The sequence below is a fragment of the Wyeomyia smithii genome, chromosome 3, assembly GCF_029784165.1.
Source record: "Wyeomyia smithii strain HCP4-BCI-WySm-NY-G18 chromosome 3, ASM2978416v1, whole genome shotgun sequence".
NCBI classification, from domain to species: domain Eukaryota; kingdom Metazoa; phylum Arthropoda; class Insecta; order Diptera; family Culicidae; genus Wyeomyia; species Wyeomyia smithii.
Window position 1 is genome coordinate 575145 of NC_073696.1, and position 19287 is coordinate 594431.

Below are 19287 nucleotides of genomic sequence, written 5' to 3' on the forward strand. Positions count from 1 at the left end.
AGACATGTTCCGGAGTGACTCCATTGTACCTGTCCAGCCAAGCGGAATGTGGTGATCTGGTGTTTCAACGGAGGAAGACACCGCAAGAAAGATCCATTTTAAATTAGCTACCTTCGGTTTGACTTACAGATGAAACTGAAGCTCAGTTTTTGCAATATGTTACCAGGACGTGACCCGTTCCATGGAGAAACACTGGCTGGCAACCGCAAATCGAATTTAAAATCCAAATTATCCATCTATTGGCACCGAGAAGTCGACAAAAGGATGGTGAAACCCTTGTTCGGGGAGGAACAGAATAATGCGGTGGATAATTGCCTAATGCTTTGTGTATACTTTTGTGATTATGTGGTCTTTTTTTCCTTGATTTTCTAATAGGGTTGTGCTGGCATGCATTTTTCCCTCGAAATTCTTCGAATACAAAAAAAAATCAAATTTGAACAATCCAGATTATTCCTTTCTAAAATGCGTTGAGTTTTACTGCACTGTTCAGCTTTTCTAATATTTCTAACGGGTAAATGTAAAATTGTAAAAAAAATAAAAAACTGATTATGTATTAGACAAACTTTTCAAACAACATCAAATTATCATCCCCGGCTGTTTTTTCTTGATTGTCCCAAGATCGAACTAAAATGTTGGTACTTAACTAGTCTACCACCGGAGATAGAATTCATGATCAATTTTTCTAATTACATTCCATTACAATACCATTGAAAGTTTTCTCTACAACGTGGACAAAACCGTGCGAGCTGTTGCAATAGTAGTCATTTCGACATTAAAACAGAGTTAAGGGCTTGTTAAGTAAAAGAGGGAACAAAACTGCATCGGGTTAGCTTGCACAACAAAACTGTCTACGCTCCGCACCAAATGATTAGATCCGCTTCATAATATCAGTGATTAGAGAATAGCTTCTTATGCTGCTGTACCACAGTTGGGTTGTCGTGTATACAACATGCCAGGGTAGTAGTAGATACTTACTAGATTGTAATGCAGGGTCTGTGTTGGGTGCTGTAACTTGAGCCCGTTCTTTTTTCCTACGTTTATCTTACCCCGTGTAAGCGTAGCAACCAAAAAGGTGGTGAACACCACTGCCAATGATGGTAGTAAAAACGACCTTTCCGCGGCTCATCTTGATCTCCATTGTGATATAACTCGCGGAATCACTTTGGACCGTTGCAGTTGCAAGGCACGGAGAAAAACTTGGCATAACAGCATAACAGCGAAAAAAAATGGAACTGGGGGTTTACGGGTTGCATGTCTCATGCACACACAGACACACGGAGACTGACACGAATCTGTTCGAAAAGTTGAATTTTCCATTCACATTTTTGCCTTCTCTTCTTTTCCAATATGTTTTATTATGCATTTGCATCTTCTATTCTAATAGAAGAAGTTTACGTTTTTTTCGCTATCTTAGATGCTATGTTAAACTCGAAGAGAACGTGAGTCAGTCGGTGCTTCAGTGTATGTTCCTCTGGCAAATGCCTCACTCAAGGCAGTGGATAGTAGAGTGATTCAGTATGATCTGATAATCTTATTCGCTCAAAAAAAAAAGTTTTTTTTTGTGATTACACAAATGCCTTCAATTCTTAAAACGTTCCACTGTAAATTTCATGAATCATTTGGGTGCATGTTGTCTGCAATGAATCACCTTGATACTTTTGCTGTTGGTACCTTTGCGCTGATTGGTGTGGGTCTTTACACATAGTGACGACTTCGTGATATTTGAACCCTGGAAAATCCCAGCAATTTGCATCCGTGTCAGAGACTAACAGACAGAGAACTTCAAACAGTAACCGATCGAATTTTTCTAATATCTATTTAAGAAAAAATATAATGACAAATACACAATGGCAATTCGGTAATCTGATGTATGGTCCAAAAGAGGACAAACAGTTTTAGAAAACAAAGATGTAACATCACGAATAAATCCGAAACCCGCTTCAAGTTTTCTTTTAATGAAAACGCCCACAGCATAGGTGCACTGTGAACCGAATAAGTTTTACCGGTGTAGTATTCAATTTTACCACGGTAGTGAACTGCACTGTTCCATGCATCAATCATCTAACTACTGGGGTGATGCAGAGTTGCGTATGGCCGACGTTTTTTTTTCTCTTCTTTTTTCTCTGGTCACTGAGGTCGACGGCAACAGGCATGCATGGTGCCAGATACTCTACTCGGTAAAGAAGGTCCAGTCCGGGTCCGGGTCCGGTTGTGCTGTTGTATAGTGTATAATAAAGTCAACTTCTACAGCAAAGCTAAGGAGAAGAAAAGAGACTTGAAGTTTATTTCCCCTTCCCATGTTTCGGTTGCATAGCTGTCGGTGGTGCACTGCCATGCGCTTATACACACCATAATACATACATTCACAGCAATGGCATGGCGGTATATACCATCATCATCTCCCGTTCGGATAATGAAACGTATAAAAGTAAAATAAACCACACAAGCAGAAATAAAACTACATTCCATTAAAGTTGAACTCGACATCACAGTGTATGCCTGCTCTCTTAGGCTGCATTGAACACGGTGCATAAGATGCCCTCTTGGAGGAGTCCAATTTGTTTAGAGAACGGTGTTAGGTTTAGTTGCAATTTACAGTGTTTTAATAATTGGTTTTGGTTTTTTTATCTTACTTGTTTTTGTACTGTATATGCGGTTGCTTGAAGTTGTCAATCTGTTTTTAATCGAATATGAATATTTTTTCGGGGAGTCTGACAAGTTGAGTTAGAATGTGGCATTTATATCTGCCATCGAATAAGTTCCACAAGGTAACAACCTAGAGCTTTTTTTTCAAAAACGGTCGTCAATCTAAACCTTTTCTCGCAGATGCTTTTGTTGAAGATTGCCATCCATCGCAAATACTTTTTTTGATGATGCATGGCCAACAGAAGGCAACAGGTGGTGATTGACAAAATGTACTCGACTTAAGTATGTACTAAATTTTATGCGGAAAATTTTTATTTTAATAATTTTAGATCGAATTTTTAGTCGTTCTTTTTGCTTTGAAAGGGTCTGCTCATTTGAAGGGTTTTATTATTTCATTTTCATACTTTTTAAGCCCCATTAGGAATCATATTTTTGTTTTCCTATGCGTATGATAAAATGTATGAAAATCGACTTCCATTTGATAAATAAATGTTAATTTCAATACTTTATTATTATTTTCGTCTTTTGTTTCAACGGTTTTTAAAAGTAATTTTCATTTATTGGATATTTGGATTTACATACGTATAATTTTTTTTTTGTTTTAAAAAAGTTCAGAAACTTATAATTGCTTTCTTTTTTGATCTTTTACATACGTTTTGAGAGTTTTTGTTTTATTTTTTCTTAACGTGGTTTTAGTCACAGTGTCTTTCTAGCTTCTACAGAAGCTTCCTGCCATAATGAAACCTTTTTGTTTTTGGTCACTTATTTGGTTACTTTGAGCGATTTACCACTATTTTAGAATGCAATGTCTTTGTAGAATAGATTTTTGAATTTATTGTGTTATTTTTCTGGCGTTTAAAAGAATTTCAATCAAATCTTTCGGTTTCTTCTGAACTATGAGAACGTTTGGTGTGCTCTTTTCTATTCTTCAGATGCATTTCTCAGCCCTCTTAGGCTGAGTTTTGATGGGTTTCTTATCATTTATTACTCTTCTGGTCTAGAAGGTTCTGGGCTGATTTGTGTTAACCTTTTTCAACCTTTCCTTTTTAACCTTTAACCTTTTCCTTTTTTAACCTTTTCCTTTTGTTTATTCACTGAATGAACCACAGAAATGAACATTTTGCAATTTTTAATGAAAAAAATGTCGAGGTGGCCAAAGGAGGGGTGAGGGTGGACGGCCTCTTGTGTGATTTTCGTAGAATAAAAAGTTATTATTTTTCTGCCACTCGCCAGAATGTTGCTAACAGTGATAACAACTTTTAAATCTCCCTATTCGCTGTTTTGACCACAGATTATCTTTAGTGCATTTCGTAATAGCTTCAGCTTCGGACCCAGCGTACTTACCTAGCTCTCCTGGTAACAGCAATAGTACGGGAGGCTAAACTTGGCTGCTCTGTCGCTTGCCCGTGGCCCGCTTGTGTCCTTGATGTCATTTTAATGACGAGGTTGTTGACGGTTGAACAGTTGACAGAAAACTAATGCACTTCGCGCAACGTCCGTCTTTATACCTAAAAAAACAGCGCACAGCGCAACCCAACCTTTTTTACTATCCTTTATAATACCGTGTGCGTGGCCCCGCCCATTTGTCGCGTTAGTCCTCTTCGTAGGTATTTGAGACAATCGTATTCGTCCACTCATTTTTGCACGATTCGGGTGTATATTCTAAAAACAGTTCCAGGTCCTATTTATTTTTCATGTTTTTCGCGATTACGTTCCTACCAGAAGACGCACAGTAAGTCCTAAGGCTGCTAACGTCTCGGCCAGTATCCGTAAATTCTGCGGGTCGGTGCAGGAACACCTGCAATGTACCTTGCTACGGGAGTGTTGGAATTGGCGGGGAACGCTGCTAGAGATGATAGAACGAGAATAATCCTGCAAGTGGCAATAAAGAGAAACCGCAATTGCGATAAAGAGAAACCGAATTAGCTTCTATCCTGTGTCACTTATTGTTAATTGTTAAAAATTTTCTTCTGAATATCCAAGTTGTTCTGCCTTCGAAAAAAACTGAAAAAAAGGCATTATTCGGTTGATTCCCAGCTTCGTAGAAAATTAACCCAACCGTGCTTTTAGGGACGATCACTTGCTTTCAATTGTAGCGGAATTAAGTTTACTATCAATAGTAAGAATTAACGCAATTTTTGAATTAGCCATACCTAAAAAAGTTCATTAAAAGCATCGTAAATACCTACCTCAAAGGCACAATAATAAATATGCAGCCTGCGATCCATTTTTTCGAATGAGATGTATCAACTTCTCGTGCACACGAATGCAGATAGAATAAAACTTATTTTGACGTAGGACTACATCTTTGTTTTCTATACTAGATTACACTTTGTGAAAATGAAAATGAAACTGGCAAATGTTGCATCAGATTTCAAACGGTTATAGCAAGCGAACGACTTAATGCATCTTAGTCATTTATATGTCGGTGGATAGATAAAATGTGTAACAATTTTTTGATATTATGTTCAACATTGTTGCTGTACTGCTCAATGGTAGAAAAAGGTGAAAAGTTCCAAGGTCAAGCTTTCCCATACATTTCCCTCGTTATTGGCTTGCTTCCCAAGCACAGATAACAAAAACATGGACGAAATAAATTCCACTGCCTACATATTTTGACTCAACAAAGTGTTTTGGTTTGTTTGTCTTTGTCTAAGCTGCGTAGCCACGCCTTAATGGTAAAAATCTACGCTGAACTTGATACAAAAGACTGCGTGTGGAAAATTCAGCTTCAGTTTAGTTTGTTCCGCAATAGCGAGTGCGGTGCAGCCGTTAAAGGTTCGCGACATTGAGAAACGAGAGCTGCATACGAGTCAACTTCCAGGCACCGCGGAGCATGTTACCTTTATTCTGCACACGGCAGCAACAGTTACCATCGTTCGCTGTAGGATATTTTGCTGGCACAGCTGGTGGAGGGCACAGCGGAGAGCAAATTTTATACGCGGCCAACAAAGTAATCGATGCTACCGGTGGTGGTGTGATCATCAGCATTCTGTAGCTACATTTCGAGCTGAAGATTATGAAATCGGTTCTTTTCAGAACTATAAGATGATGAAGATAAGAGTTATGAGAGTTTTCACAACTACTCCTAGTGTGGAATGTTCATCTATTTCTCAATAATCATTTTTACAATAACGACCAGGGCGCACCAAAGATAAACGGTAGTGTTGCCTATGCATAGTTTATCACAACAAGACATAACCCTCATTTCAAGAATTTTCACTGCTAAATCGAGTGATTTTCCGGTTTAATTGTATGTTTGTGCCCACTCGAACACCGTTATCAGTCAAATATTAGAAACGAAAATTAGTTAATCTAAGAACCAGAGTGATTTGCGCATCGGGAAAGCAAAAACTTTCTTTTGATGCTTATGAAAATCACTCAGTAGTATCGAAGGTGTTCTGGTTTGTTTCTCTTTCTCGTAGCTACGTAACCATGTTACACCTTTATTTTGCATACGGCAGCAACAGTTACCATCGTACGCTGCAGGATATTTTGCTGGCACAGCTACTGGAGGGCACAGCGGAGAGCAAATTTTATGCGCGGCCAACAAAATATTCATGGTGCGATAATCAGCGTTCTGTAGCACGAATTTCAAACTGAATATTATGGAATCGGTTCTTTTCAGAACTATAGATGCTTGAAGATAAGAGTTATGAGAATTTTCGCAACTACTACTAGTGTAAAATTTTCATGTATTCATGCATCGTTAGTTTTAAAATAACGACTATCAAAAATAAACGGTAGTGTTACCTATGAACAGTTTAGCGCAGCATATAATAATATTTAGCTTAGCATATATTATATATTTAGTCCTGAGTCACCATTTCATACAACCCCTAGGGCTGTACACCTTGTAGTATATTAGCTGGTTGACTAATTACACGTCTGCTATGAAGTGGTTCGATACCGAGCAATGCACACCGGCTTTCAAATGTCGGAAGATTTAGTGGATCACGCCAGTTTAGGTTACGGAGAGCACGCCTAACGAACCTACGATGCACCGACTCAATCCACGTGTTTCAAACCGCTTCGTAGGGACGCTGCATATTCCAGGATTAATCTCACTAAAGAGCAAAATGTGGGATCGTTAAATCTTTGGAAATTTTCATAATGAATCCCAACTGCGATTAGCTATTTCGATTATTGCCGAGTATAGAATTGATTTGAAACAGAGCTGGTGATATAACGAAACACCTAAATTCTTGATTTTTTCAGTTCGGTTCAGCTGTTCACCTTGGATTGTTTAGTTGAATGTTCCTTACGTCCTCGAAATGTTATTACTGAACATTCTACAACACTCATTTTTTATAAGTTTAAAAGGCACTGGTGTGACGGAATCTAGGTAAGTCCTACCAAAGCCTATGACGCATATTGTAGGTCAATTGCTTTTTAATGCCAAGTTCTCTATCTATCTACAGTACACCTTGTAGTATTTTATAGAGTACCAATCATAAAGCGCATTGATAATATAAAAGCGTTTATTCATGATGTTTGTTCGCAAAATGGGCTGGTAAGAAATTTGCATCAGTTGCGTTGTTCAACAATTTCGAGTTGCACAAATCAAAATTCATGTGGGCTATTCAATGAAGAGTTACTTGATTTGAACAAATTCTGAAAAACAACATTACTGTACACAACTTGCCGTATAACAATGAAACAAAGCATTCGGTTTTTTTTGTGTTAATTTTTTTTTGTAAATAATTCTGATGTAGAATACTTCCCTCAGGAAGTTCGGCTACATAGGGATGTGAAATGAAAATCTAAAACCGAAAAAAGTGAGAAATATGTCCAATTTCAAATGCTAATAAATCGGTTAGTTTTCGATGGATTTCCTTCGTTTTTGCAGTAATCGATTAGAAAATCTTCTAAGATTCCTACCAAATGCAGGAAACTGCAATTTTATTATTCGAACTATTGTACTATTGAAAATTCTTAAGCCTTGTCAAAACACAAAATTCGACCTCTGAGTGGTCGTTATACGATTGCTCTCCCAAGCACGGTCGACAGAGTTATGGACCTAGTAAATGGGAATGCATTATTTGGCCTACATAAGAGCCTTCATCAGATATCAAACAGACATTTCATCAGATATTAAATTGAACAATTGAAATTTGAAGAACACAAATGAATATATGAAGAGTGAACATTTTCTCGTTTTGCGCTATAGTCCAAAGTTAATTATCTTCATCCACATGCATACTGTGACTATTATTACGTGTTTGCGTCGCTTAGTGTTTAGCTACGGTTATGCAGAACGCAAATGACGGCGCGATGCGATTCGGCAAGACGAAATGTGTTGAAATGTATAGCTCTACTTCGCCGTAAAAAGAGCTGTACATTTCACCACGGTAAGGCGAATCGCATCGCGCCGTCATTCGCGTTCTGCATAACTGTAGCCTTTGTTCCGTTCCCGTTCAATGATGTCGTATTTAATGTGCATATTACAACTCGGCAGCACTTCAACTGCTCATTTACGCAAAATTTTAAAAATATTCAATGAACTTCATTCAAAACATCAAACAAAGTGAAATTACGATACTGCCAATGAACGGTCAACGTTTATTTACTAGAAAAAATGACTGACACGCAAGCAGCCGGGTTATCTTTCTTGTAAAAGTATTCTACTTCAACCTTGCGGTCGTGGCTTTGCATACAACCTTTCTGTGATTTTTTTTTATCTCATTTCTCCTTGTTGAGACAACCACCAATGTTCAGCTAACCTTTTGTAATTTTCATCAAAAAAATATTTTTGAAAAGAAAATTTTTTTAGAGATAAATAATTTGATTTATTTTTCTGATTTTTTAAATTTTGTTTCGGTGTATAGTATTTTTGGAAAGACAAAATTATCACCTACATTTCTGCTGAAAACGTCACATTAATCGGTGTAACAAACCGTTCTGGATTTTAAAATATTTCTAATATCGAACACTAATTTTGAAAATTCTTTTCAAAAATTAGTAGTTATCAAGAAAAAAAAAGAGATACACCTTAGGCTTATGGGAACATTTGTACGTAGTTGACTAATTAAACATATTAGCTGTGTGCTCACTTACTTCGATAGGGCAGCACTGTGTGTCAGCATGTTGTTTCTCTCTACATAGAATTGTACATCCTGATCTCGGAACGGCTAGCGCACAAGTCGTTATTTGTCTGACCCATCCTCGAGAGATTTATATGGAGATACATCCGCACTTTAAGTATCGGAATTAAGCTTAGGGTCCAAAAGGTGGACGACTCGACTGGGTAATAAAAAACCGAGTTGAGGGTCGACTTCCACTAGCCGAAGCAACAGAGTCGGAAAATGTCATGGTGACCAGAATACCAGAATACAACGAAGATATTCAAAACTGTGGGCTCACCGTATTCACACTCTGTCGGCCCTTGTTGACGCAGGCATTTCCATCCCTTCGCGTGGCTATCCGGGTCTCCGCAGATTGGATCTTTCGCGATCGGCCTACCGCGCTTCATCCGAACTCTCGAGTGAAGCAGTGCGATCGCGGAATGAACAGCAGATGAACGCAGCAGATTAAGTTGCAGTTACAAAAAAAAATCGTGTAGCACTGTGTGCGTGCAAATGTTCATTGGATAGACTTGTAGTGAAGCGAATAGAAACAGAAAATATGAAAGGTTCGGTGTACATTGAATTTGAATACGAGTGTACGAGATCAGTGCTATTTTGACTTCCATACAGCCATGCTGTAATAAGTGACGTTCCCCTCGATCGTTCGGTTTGTTCGTGTGGTTCCGTTTTGTACCAGAAATTCTGTTTTTAGCCATTTAATCCTATTTTTGTAGTGTTTTATTATTATCGTTGTTATAATTGTACTACTATCGGGTAAGGGAGTGTCAAATATTGCATATTTTTCTCGCGGTGAGATATGTGAAAGTTGTACGTATGCATGGCGAAAGAAAGGAGAGCTCGCTGAATGAATAGGCGTGCTTTTCTTCCATCGGAAAAGTTTTGTGAATTCCAATGCAAGTGGGACATTAGTATTTAAGCACTGGATGGAAACACTGGAGTTATTGATCGAAAACTGAAGTTTTCGGCTACCATTAGTGAAAAGGTGAAATAAGCCAGCCATACTACAGCAAGTGGGACGTAAGATTTTGCTGGTGACCGCGCTCGGCACGTAAAGGATAAAGGAATGGAAAAATGTGAAACAGTTTAGTCACTTTGTGTCTTGGGTGATGCGTTGCGCTATTCCGTACAGATCTAGGTTCATCTTCGAATGCTGAGACGCTACGATATGCTCGCTCGCACCCATCGTCCCTCTCGGTTCGCCGTACATTCGGGACAGCGAAGGCCTTGCTGGTCTTGGAACCCGTCGCGAGGGAAGGGCGCACAGTTTCTTAATTGATCGAAATTATAAGTCAACCATTTGCCATCGTTCGTTGCTCGTCCCGGATAGAGTGAGCGGCTGACTGCTCTAGGCAGCTCTTTGCTATGCGAGCCAACAATCCACCGAGTGAGCCCGTGAGTGAGTGAGGGAACGATTTAGCGAGCTTAAAATGCAGTTGCAGAATGGATCAAGACCTGCTGCAGTAACTAGGTATGGGAGAGTTGCAATGCAGCCAAACGAAGAAGTGCAGTGCTCTTGGGAGCGCAGTAAAAAAAATACCGTGAGAAGCATGATACAAGAATTGATTGGCTTAATGTTGGTAAAGCAGCTAAAGGTGGAGTTGGCAGGGGGTGGGAGGTGGTGTTACTGGAAGGGGTGGCAGGGCAAGCAGTACTATGTCGGTGTCGGAGAGAAAAGAAGAAAGAAAAAAATCTGCAATCATAGTGCCTTTGTTAATCTTGTTGTTTTTCGTCTTTTGTAGTTCTGTGGAGTGTTCGTAAATGTCGCCATGAAGAAGTGTTTTTTCTATATCTTCGCAAAATGCAATATCAAAATTGTTGGTTTTGCAAGCAGCAATTACCGCAGGAATGTGGCTAGTGATTGATCGATTAAGGCCATCGTCGATGTCGGTGATAGTTCGGAGGATATGCTCAAAAGAATCAGTAGAGAAGAGACGCTCTCAGGCGGCTTATATAGTGCAGTGCCAAGCTGTAGAGCCATTCTGTTTTTATATGTGCAAGAAAGTAAAACGTTGACGTGTGACTTTTCCTGTTGTTAGGGAAATTGCGCAAAACAATGTACGGGACGGGCTCGGACGTGATCGATTAGGCATCAGCAGCCGAATTCGGTGATTAGGCTAACTGGATTTCGTGAATGAGATAATCATTAACCAATTTTCATTAATTTGAACGATACAGTCGGTAATTTCCATTGAGGGCCATAGTATGGAGTAACTCCGAGAAGCGGAGTGTGCGTGTGCTTTCTTTCGGATGTATTTGTACGGTTCAACTACACCAACTACCTAGTTAGTGTTGGTGATTATCACAATTCGGCAGCGTGTTTGTGAAATTGAATGTTGTACAATCTAATTTGAGTCAGTTTGATGTACGAGATCAAAGAAACTGAACGAGGCAACATGCTGCTACTTGACACAAGTTGATGATGGCGATGAATTGATATATTCTATTACAAACCAACTGGTGTATTACGGTGATAAATCACTCAGTTCTTTTGCGCACTCAACTTTACTGTTTTTCCCCGGATAGCTCATGGAATTCATGCAGACTAATCCTTTAGGTCAGTTTAACCAGACTGTAGGATGCACGAGCATTCACCAAAAATGCTCATTTAGTGTCTTCTGTTGTCGCGATTTTTCTCCACTGAACTTCCTGTTTAGCTGGAATTCACGAAGTCTCTCCAACAATCGGAAAATGGTAATTATGTATTTGCGAAATAATTCGCAATAGTCGTTTGTGTGTGTTGCCACGTAACTGTTTCTACCACGGTTTAGCTTTTGTAACACAAGTAAAATCGCACGCGAATAAAGAGCTAGCAGGCGGCGGTGGGCGGACGCGGCTTAAGATCGCTGCGCAGGGTGCCACGACGAACTCGATGTCTGTCTCTGGTCTTGTTTCAACTGTTCTCTCTCTCTCTGTCTCTTTTCTCTTTTTTTTTCGCTCACTTGGCATTTACTAGTTTACTACAACAATATGCAACCAACATACATGCTCTCCACAGAAAAGTAAGCCGAAAGCGAATGTTTAGTCAATGTTACCCTCTCCACTGGGTTAAGGTAGTAGTGGTGCGATTAATGATGCCACGTTTTAAAAACCTACTGTGTGTAGGTTGCGATCCGTCATGTTCCGCTTCCCCGCTCAGAGCTTATTTTGCACACAAGTGTCCTGTGTGTTGGTGTGCTTGATAACGTCCTAGTTTTCGAGTGAACCTCTTTTTTCGCAAACTCGGCACATTCCTTTCGATCAAGTGCGCACCGTTCTGCGAATGCAAACGTATACATACACATCCGTCCCAAGCCGAAGAAAGCGGCTCAGCCAGTTCGTGGAGTCGAAAAGGAATTTGACTGCCTAGGCTAAGTGGATCTTGTGCGCTGGACTGAACCGGAACTGCCGCTAGCTGGTTCGCTCGGCAAACTAAGCTAAGGCTAATGTGGTATTCGCTCAGCCGAGACCTGCTAAACCAGCACGAGTGGGGCTGAGATTTACTGCCATCGTCGTCGCTGTGCAAAAGTCGGGGCTTTTTTGCGCTTCGCGGACTCTGAAAATTGCCCAGGCTAGAGCCAACGCAGAACAATGAGCATAAGTTGTAATTTATTGAAGCTATTGACCGCTACTACTTGGTACGAAGCTGGTCTCTGTGTGCTATGCTGTATGTGATAAGAAATTGTGTCTCTTTTTACGATACGCTCAAGCGCGGCGAAGCTTGATGGCTGTAGTTTTACAACGTTTGCATTCTAGATTTGTATCCTCATTAGCATCATTAGCTCAGTTGATTCGGGTTCAACAGGATACCCGTGATAAGCTGATTTGTTCTTGTACTTTCGAAGGAAAACTGGATTTCAGAAACAAGTCTTCCACGACAAGTGAGCTGTTAAGAGCAAACAGCTCGTTAATCTCGAAACAGAACATTCATGTCTTCAGCAAAGTTGTTCAAGTGATTGAGTACTTTCTGATGAAGATCTGATTGTTGAGAGTTTTCTCACTACGTGCCGCTAGTGTATCTGTGAGTATTTTGTAACAGAAGTGATTTGACTGGGGTGAATTCATGAGATAATTCCCTGGTGTCCACCCAACAAGGATTCATGACCACATACTGAACCCAAGTTGAGCTTTCCTGTAGGTTCTGTAGCTAACGGGGTTCTCTAAATTATTTCAGGGCGATTAACAACAAGGTCCTCTGACCGAAATATGGTTCATTGGTGCCACTAGGCGATCCTTCGGAAGAATAACCGTAGAAAAGATCAACTTTCAAAAATGGCCCTAGAGATTACCTTTATTTCGAATCCTCTCCGGAATGGTCAACAAGTGACCCATTGAGAGATTCCAAACTACCGCACCGAACTGTCATTTTATGCGTTGTTACATTATGTAACGCTGTTATATTACACCACCAACGAGTGGATTCAGAAAAACCGGTAAGCACTAGAAGCAGTTTGAAACCATCTGATGAAAATCCTGGACCATATTTCGATCAAAAGATCATTTACTTTTTAGTTAACTCCGCAGCTTCGAAATAATAACAGAAGTCTTCGACGGTAGTTCTGTATCCTTCGTTGGTCCACCTATTGGTCACCTTTTTTCTGTAGGAGACCATTGATAGTAAAGGGTTTTTTTTATAAGAGCACTACAAAAGTAGACCGATAAGGACACCAAACGATACCATATTTTTTCCCGCTTTCTTGACATTTCTCTTTAGTTAGGCTTGCCATTTCATAAGGAAACATCCATAACTGACGTAGCATTTTCTTAGGTTTTTTCGACCCCCTCCTCCCCCATCGTAGCATTTCGTCACAAATTACACACAAATTACGTAGCTTTATAACAACCCCCTCCTGCATGATAATTTTTTTTTTGCAAATTTTTTTATCCAAAACATACCTTGAGTCATAAATGAACAAGAAAAGACAAGGAAGTAATATAAATGACCCTAAACAGACAAAACATTGAACAACTAGAAAAAATCCAAATTTTTTTCCTACTTTCATGTTTGCTACTTAGCTTGGCTTGAACCCCCACCCTTTCCCTCGTCACATTTCGTCACAAAACTGCAAAACCCTCCCTCCCCCCTCAAATGCTACGTCATGAATGTTCCCTAACGGAAAGATACTCGATCCAAAAACAAGTCGAGATTATTCAAATTCACTACGGAAATTCGGCCTCAACTTTAAGAGCGCCACGTCCAAATTATGGTCGTCATAATCGTCCTGCCAGATCAACAATTGAGCGTCTAATGGAAAAAAAATTATCCACAGGCACAGTAGAATGGAGTATAATATCTGAGAGAGGCTTTCGTTCCATACGTCGGAAGGACTTAGGAATCTTTTACCGAGGATACGCAGTCCGCGTTGTATTAATACTCGGCATTCGCAAAGTAGGTGTTCCGAGGATTCGTTCTCAAGTCAGCAGAAACGGCACTGCCTAACTTCTTGAGACGATACTTTCTCGGACAGTGACCAGTTAACAGTGCAGTTACCGTGCTCAGGTATTTTATGTTGAGCCTGAGTAACTCCACGGTTTCCCGCAGTTTGGATTTATATTTTTTTTTGATTGCCGTAAGCCAGCTACAGCATAATTTTGTGTTATGACCATCCTCTTCCACTCATCAAGTTCCATTCTCCCTTGATGAGACGCCACAGAAAGGTTCTGGACCTATAAAATTTTCAGAAGAGCCTTGTCTTGCTAGTGAATTGGCTTTTTCATTGCCTTCAATTTCGCAGTGTTCGGGTATCCAGTACTTTTGCTAACTGCCGAAGTGAAAGAATGCATTCCCATACTGGTTTAAACTTGCAGATAGGTGCTTCAAGCGCTTTGAGTGCCGCCACCTTGGACAATACTTCGATCAAACCATCGTTCCCCTTCTAGCTGATCCCGTAGAAGTGGTTTCAATAAAACCGGAAAGCTCTAGGACCAGTTTTAAAAATTGACAGCTTTTATTCCGCATCTGTCGAAGTCCACCTGGTGGTACCCTTGGACCTTAGTCCGGATCTTCCGGAGGGTTAACTTGTGGCCATCTCAGTTTATATTCCGGCAAAAGACCATCTTACTTCTAATTGACCGCCAAAGTGTGGTTTAGAAGCTCAACGTTTTCGGTTTTTGTATTCGCATTCTCATTTGAATATTTTTCGCATAGAACAAAACTGGTTTCTGAGCCAAATTTTATACGTTGTATTTTTAGAGCTTAGTTTGATTTAGTGCAGTTTTGTTGGGTAAAAATGTTGAGCGCCTTTTTTAGGTAGAAAAAATATAATTTTGCCATCGATTTGTGACACGGTGCATTATTTTAATGAAGAAAAAGATTATCTTCAACGTATGAGACCGTTTTTGAGATTTTATCTATGCGCTACAAACGGTGTTATTTGTGTTTTTTTTTACCCAAGCAGTTTTACTCAAAATACTGTAACTCACGAATCTATCATCTGATTGTTTACAAATTTTGATAAGCATGGTTTGAAGGTTGATACCATTGGAAAATAAATGGTTTTTATAAGTTTATATTCAAATGTTTATTTCCTTTCGTCTGAAATTTTCCTGATATTTTTCTGCGGATGATCGAGTGGCAGATGAACGAGTCGTCGGATAATTTAATCCGCTCTCAATGTTAAGTACCAAGAACTAGTATTCAAGAGGAGAAGAAATGTTTTAAGGTGATACATTGCACAAGCTACAAATGGCCGAATTAAATAGATTTTTAAGTGAATAAAACTCGATTGATGGTTGATATGCCACTAACCAAAACAATACTTCATATTTTCTGTTGTGACGCATGAACTATTGCATGCACTTGAAGATTCGAAGTTGACCATTTGTGGCTTCTACAATGCATATCACCTTAAACAGCATAAAATGTACAACTCGGGTTCATTTGGACGATTTGTTTACTCGCATCAAATGTATACGAGAATAACAACAAGGTCAATCATACCGGAGTGATGGTCCCTTCTGGCTCCGTTTTCAAGGCTTTTCCTTCGTTTTCAGTGCTAACAATAGAACGTAAAGTCTCTGAATGGCTGTCGGCGTTGTCGAATGACAATTGATCCAACAACGTAGGTACCGCAGTTAGTTGCGAATAGCGGCACACGCATAGCTTTGCATGGTCACGGCATCATTGACCGGAGCCCCAGTTCAAATGGGATTAGCTGGTATGTACACGCGTGAGTGACTTGTTCGTAGAAACAGTTCAGCCTCATCGACTTGGTTCGAATCCGACAAACAAGTTAAGTACAGTGATCGACAGCGGGTGAAGAGCGGGGAGACCGCGCGGTTGTGCCTCTGATGCCTTTTAACATAATTTTCTTCTGCTTTGATTGATAACGGCATTTCATGTCTTCGTACCGAATACGCGTACGCACACGCACACTCCGATGGTTTTGCGCACACGCATACGCTTTCTTCGTTCGTTTAGTTGTTTTCGGTTTGGTTGGCTGATTGTGGCAGGAATGTGGAATGTGTATGCTACACTTCTTCTACTGTCAGTTATAGCTAGCTAGCTAGGTATCCAGCGTATTTGTAAATAATCGTCTTTAGAGATTCACCTCCTCCCTCCCCGGCCAATTCCTCCCACTCTGCCTACCGCCCACACAACGTAGTAACCGGTCCTCCCAGTTCGATCCGCTAGGGGCTGAAGGCGGGTGTATTATTAGAAAAGAAAGAAAGAAGAAATTGTTTTGTGCATTTTCTCATCCAGCCAGAGTTTCGAACGAACGAGATAGCGAAGGCTGGCACAACCAGAAAAAGCAAATGTGGGCCACATATGGGACGCATTGCTGCTTACTCCTGCTCGACTCGGCTCGGCTCGGCTGATGATGATGATGGTGTCGATGATGGCGTTCTCGCCCAAATAACAGCCAGCGCTGAGAATGATACCGTTGTATACGAGTTGTTGCTTCCTTCCGTCGAAGCAACACAGTGGAGAGTATTTGAGAAATGCACAGACAAGAAGTTTGCTGTTATCAGGACTCAAACGGAACTGCTTTGGTTGCTTGCTGGTGATAAGCAGGCCTCAGAAGCAGCTTCTGCAGGCGTTTAATAAGTTTATTTTCCCTCTGTGTTGCAGTAGCCTTAAATATGTGAAGTGTAATGAGTAGAAGAAGAAAGTTTCATTGCCTGTAGTGTTGTGTATCGAATTGAGAATTGTGATAATATAGTGCTTTACATCAAAAGGAATAAGTGCAAGAAGAACGGCATAACCTATTGGGGAACTGTCCATCGACGGACTAGTGATCATGGTACGCAGAGCCGTTTCGACTTCTCCGGAATCGCCAGCTCATCTGAACCATCATATTAGTCAAGCACAAACACCAACGTCTTCCACGTCCTCGCTGTCGTCCTCGTCGGACAGCCATCAGCAGCAACCTCCCCAGCATTCACCACAACAACCACAACAACAACATTCACCGCAACCACAACAACAACAACAACAGCCATCCTCTCAGCATCAGCATCATCCGCATCAGCATCTGCAACCGTCACCTCATCATCATGGGCACGTAAACGGACATAACATCTATCTGAATGCCCCGTACTCTCCGGAATATTTTCCGGAACATTCGTACTACCTGCCACATCCAGCCGACTATGGACCGGGCTCGCAGCACTCACACATCTGTCCGGTGCACGACTACGGTAAGGGAAAAATCTGTTTGTGCAATGTACTTTCACGTGGGACTGCAATATATACCGCTAGACAAAGACATGAACAGACGATTATTGTTTGATGAATCGACTAATACTTTCCGATGTATTTTCTTCCAAATTTTTATTACTCTGGGCTGCTACAGTGGTAGTCAGACATAATTTCACACCAGTAGATCTAGCAATAACAGCAATTCCATCGTCACAATTTTAAAACGAGTTGTAAAAAATTCTGTAATCATTCTGTTTTGCCTCACTGGGTACAAGGTTGTCGTTTTTACAGATTTTTTGCAGGCAACAGACCTGTTCTAATTCAGTGGAGAGTTTTAAAAATTGTGCAACGATTTGATCAATATACATTTCTATGATGCATGTTGTATGCAGCATCTGGTATATTCGTTTGAAGTAGTTACCTGAGATTTTTTGTAGTTAGACTGCCAAAAAATGCCAACATTATCGCAAAAACACCTGCCATGGGACAGGTTGTGCCCAGTGCCGCCTTTAGACGGTCCTTGGTTAAACCTCTAAAAAGCTTCAGTCAGTACTTGAAAAATGTTTATAAAGTTTCAAAGTGATTTTTTCCGAAGTCCGTCTGAAAATTAATTTGGGTATTAAAGAGTTAATCGGTCTTCAATGAGTTCCACTTTTATATACCACCCGTTAATCCGGCAAACTTTGCCCCGCCTTTTTTCCTTATGGGTCATTCCATACGAAGATTTTTTTCCTTATGGGTCGTTCCAAACGAAGAATTTTATTCTTTATGGGTCATTCCATACGAATAAACACAAACTTTGCATCGACCGTTTCAAAGCTGGGAGAATTATTCATTTAGGTTCACTTTGAAAAAATCCCAATGTTTGTACCAGTTGGAATACTCCCCCTTCTCTTTTTGTTACAGAATAACGTGGTCAAAATCTCTTTTTTCTTATAATTCAAACACGTAAGATGTCCACATGATGATTTAAAAAAAAAAAAGGAATACAGACAAAATAAAAATTTTAACCGGAAGTGTTGCCAGATAGAGTATTTTCCGTTTTTACAACTCATTCTACATTTTTCGGCCATTTTTATTCTTAATTTGATAATTTCATCGTGTTCCTCTATTTCGAGATAAACAATTTTTACGATACCATTTTTGAATTTCTGCATATCATATTTATTCATATTAATTGCAAAATGTCTGAACATTGTTGCTAACACGATTTCTTAGATTTTTAAGATTACAGTTTTGGTTATTAGGAAGGCCGAGAAATTTTTTTTCTGTAGCAGGATTGGCAGATTTTTTTCTCCGTTCAATAACTAAAAATTCCGGTCAAAAATTATATTTTGTTTGGATTTCTTGGCTCATCTTTTTTTTTTTTTGAAAATCATATATTAGTACCTTTCCGACATCTTACATATATGAAATGTAAGAAAAAGGCTAAAAAAATTTTGACAAAAATGCGTGAGCACCCCTCACCCCCGCCCCTACAAAGCGACACCAAATTGGGATTTTTTCAAAGAGAACTTCGATGAATAATTCCACTAACTTAAAGCCAGATCCGTGATGGGCGTGTCCCTCAATCATAGTTCACATGACGCTGAAACATTTTCGGAAATACATTCGTAATGAGTTTCTCTCTCGTCTATATTAAGCGACAAAAGCCTTGCGGAAACGAAACCAATCAAACGAAAACTGGCACTTCTCGTTTGCCAATCACTGTCTGACAATTGAATTACTTATTGAAAGGGAGAGTGTCACCTTTGAAGACTATTTAAAAAAGATTTTTTTGGTTGTTGCTCTATATCAAAAACAAACAATACATAGTATCGATTATTGTTGTTCATAAGTAAAGAATGAATGACCAGAAAGGGAGGTGTGCAGAACCGTAACCGCAAGTTGGACGTAAAGTTACATAAGGCTGTTTGTTACTTTTAACGCATTGTTGCA

At 39.9% G+C, this 19287-nt stretch overlaps 1 protein-coding gene across 6 annotated transcripts in view; it reads left to right on the plus strand.

Moving 5' to 3' along the window:
- Positions 1 to 19287, plus strand: part of LOC129726473 (fibronectin type-III domain-containing protein 3a) — a 75943-nt gene that overhangs the window by 16879 nt on the left and 39777 nt on the right. Inside the window, exons 1-2 of one of the 6 annotated variants that reach the window (XM_055683205.1) lie at positions 9321 to 9521; positions 16780 to 17348. The exons of 1 other annotated variant lie outside the window; for it this stretch is intronic. In XM_055683205.1, coding sequence (XP_055539180.1) covers positions 16949 to 17348 — 400 coding nt within the window. In that variant the 5' untranslated portion in view covers positions 9321 to 9521; positions 16780 to 16948. Of the gene's footprint in view, positions 1 to 9320; positions 9522 to 9548; positions 9715 to 9846; positions 10201 to 16779; positions 17349 to 19287 lie in introns of those variants that run through there. 4 more of the 6 variants (XM_055683204.1, XM_055683208.1, XM_055683207.1 and 1 more) reach the window with 4 other exon arrangements.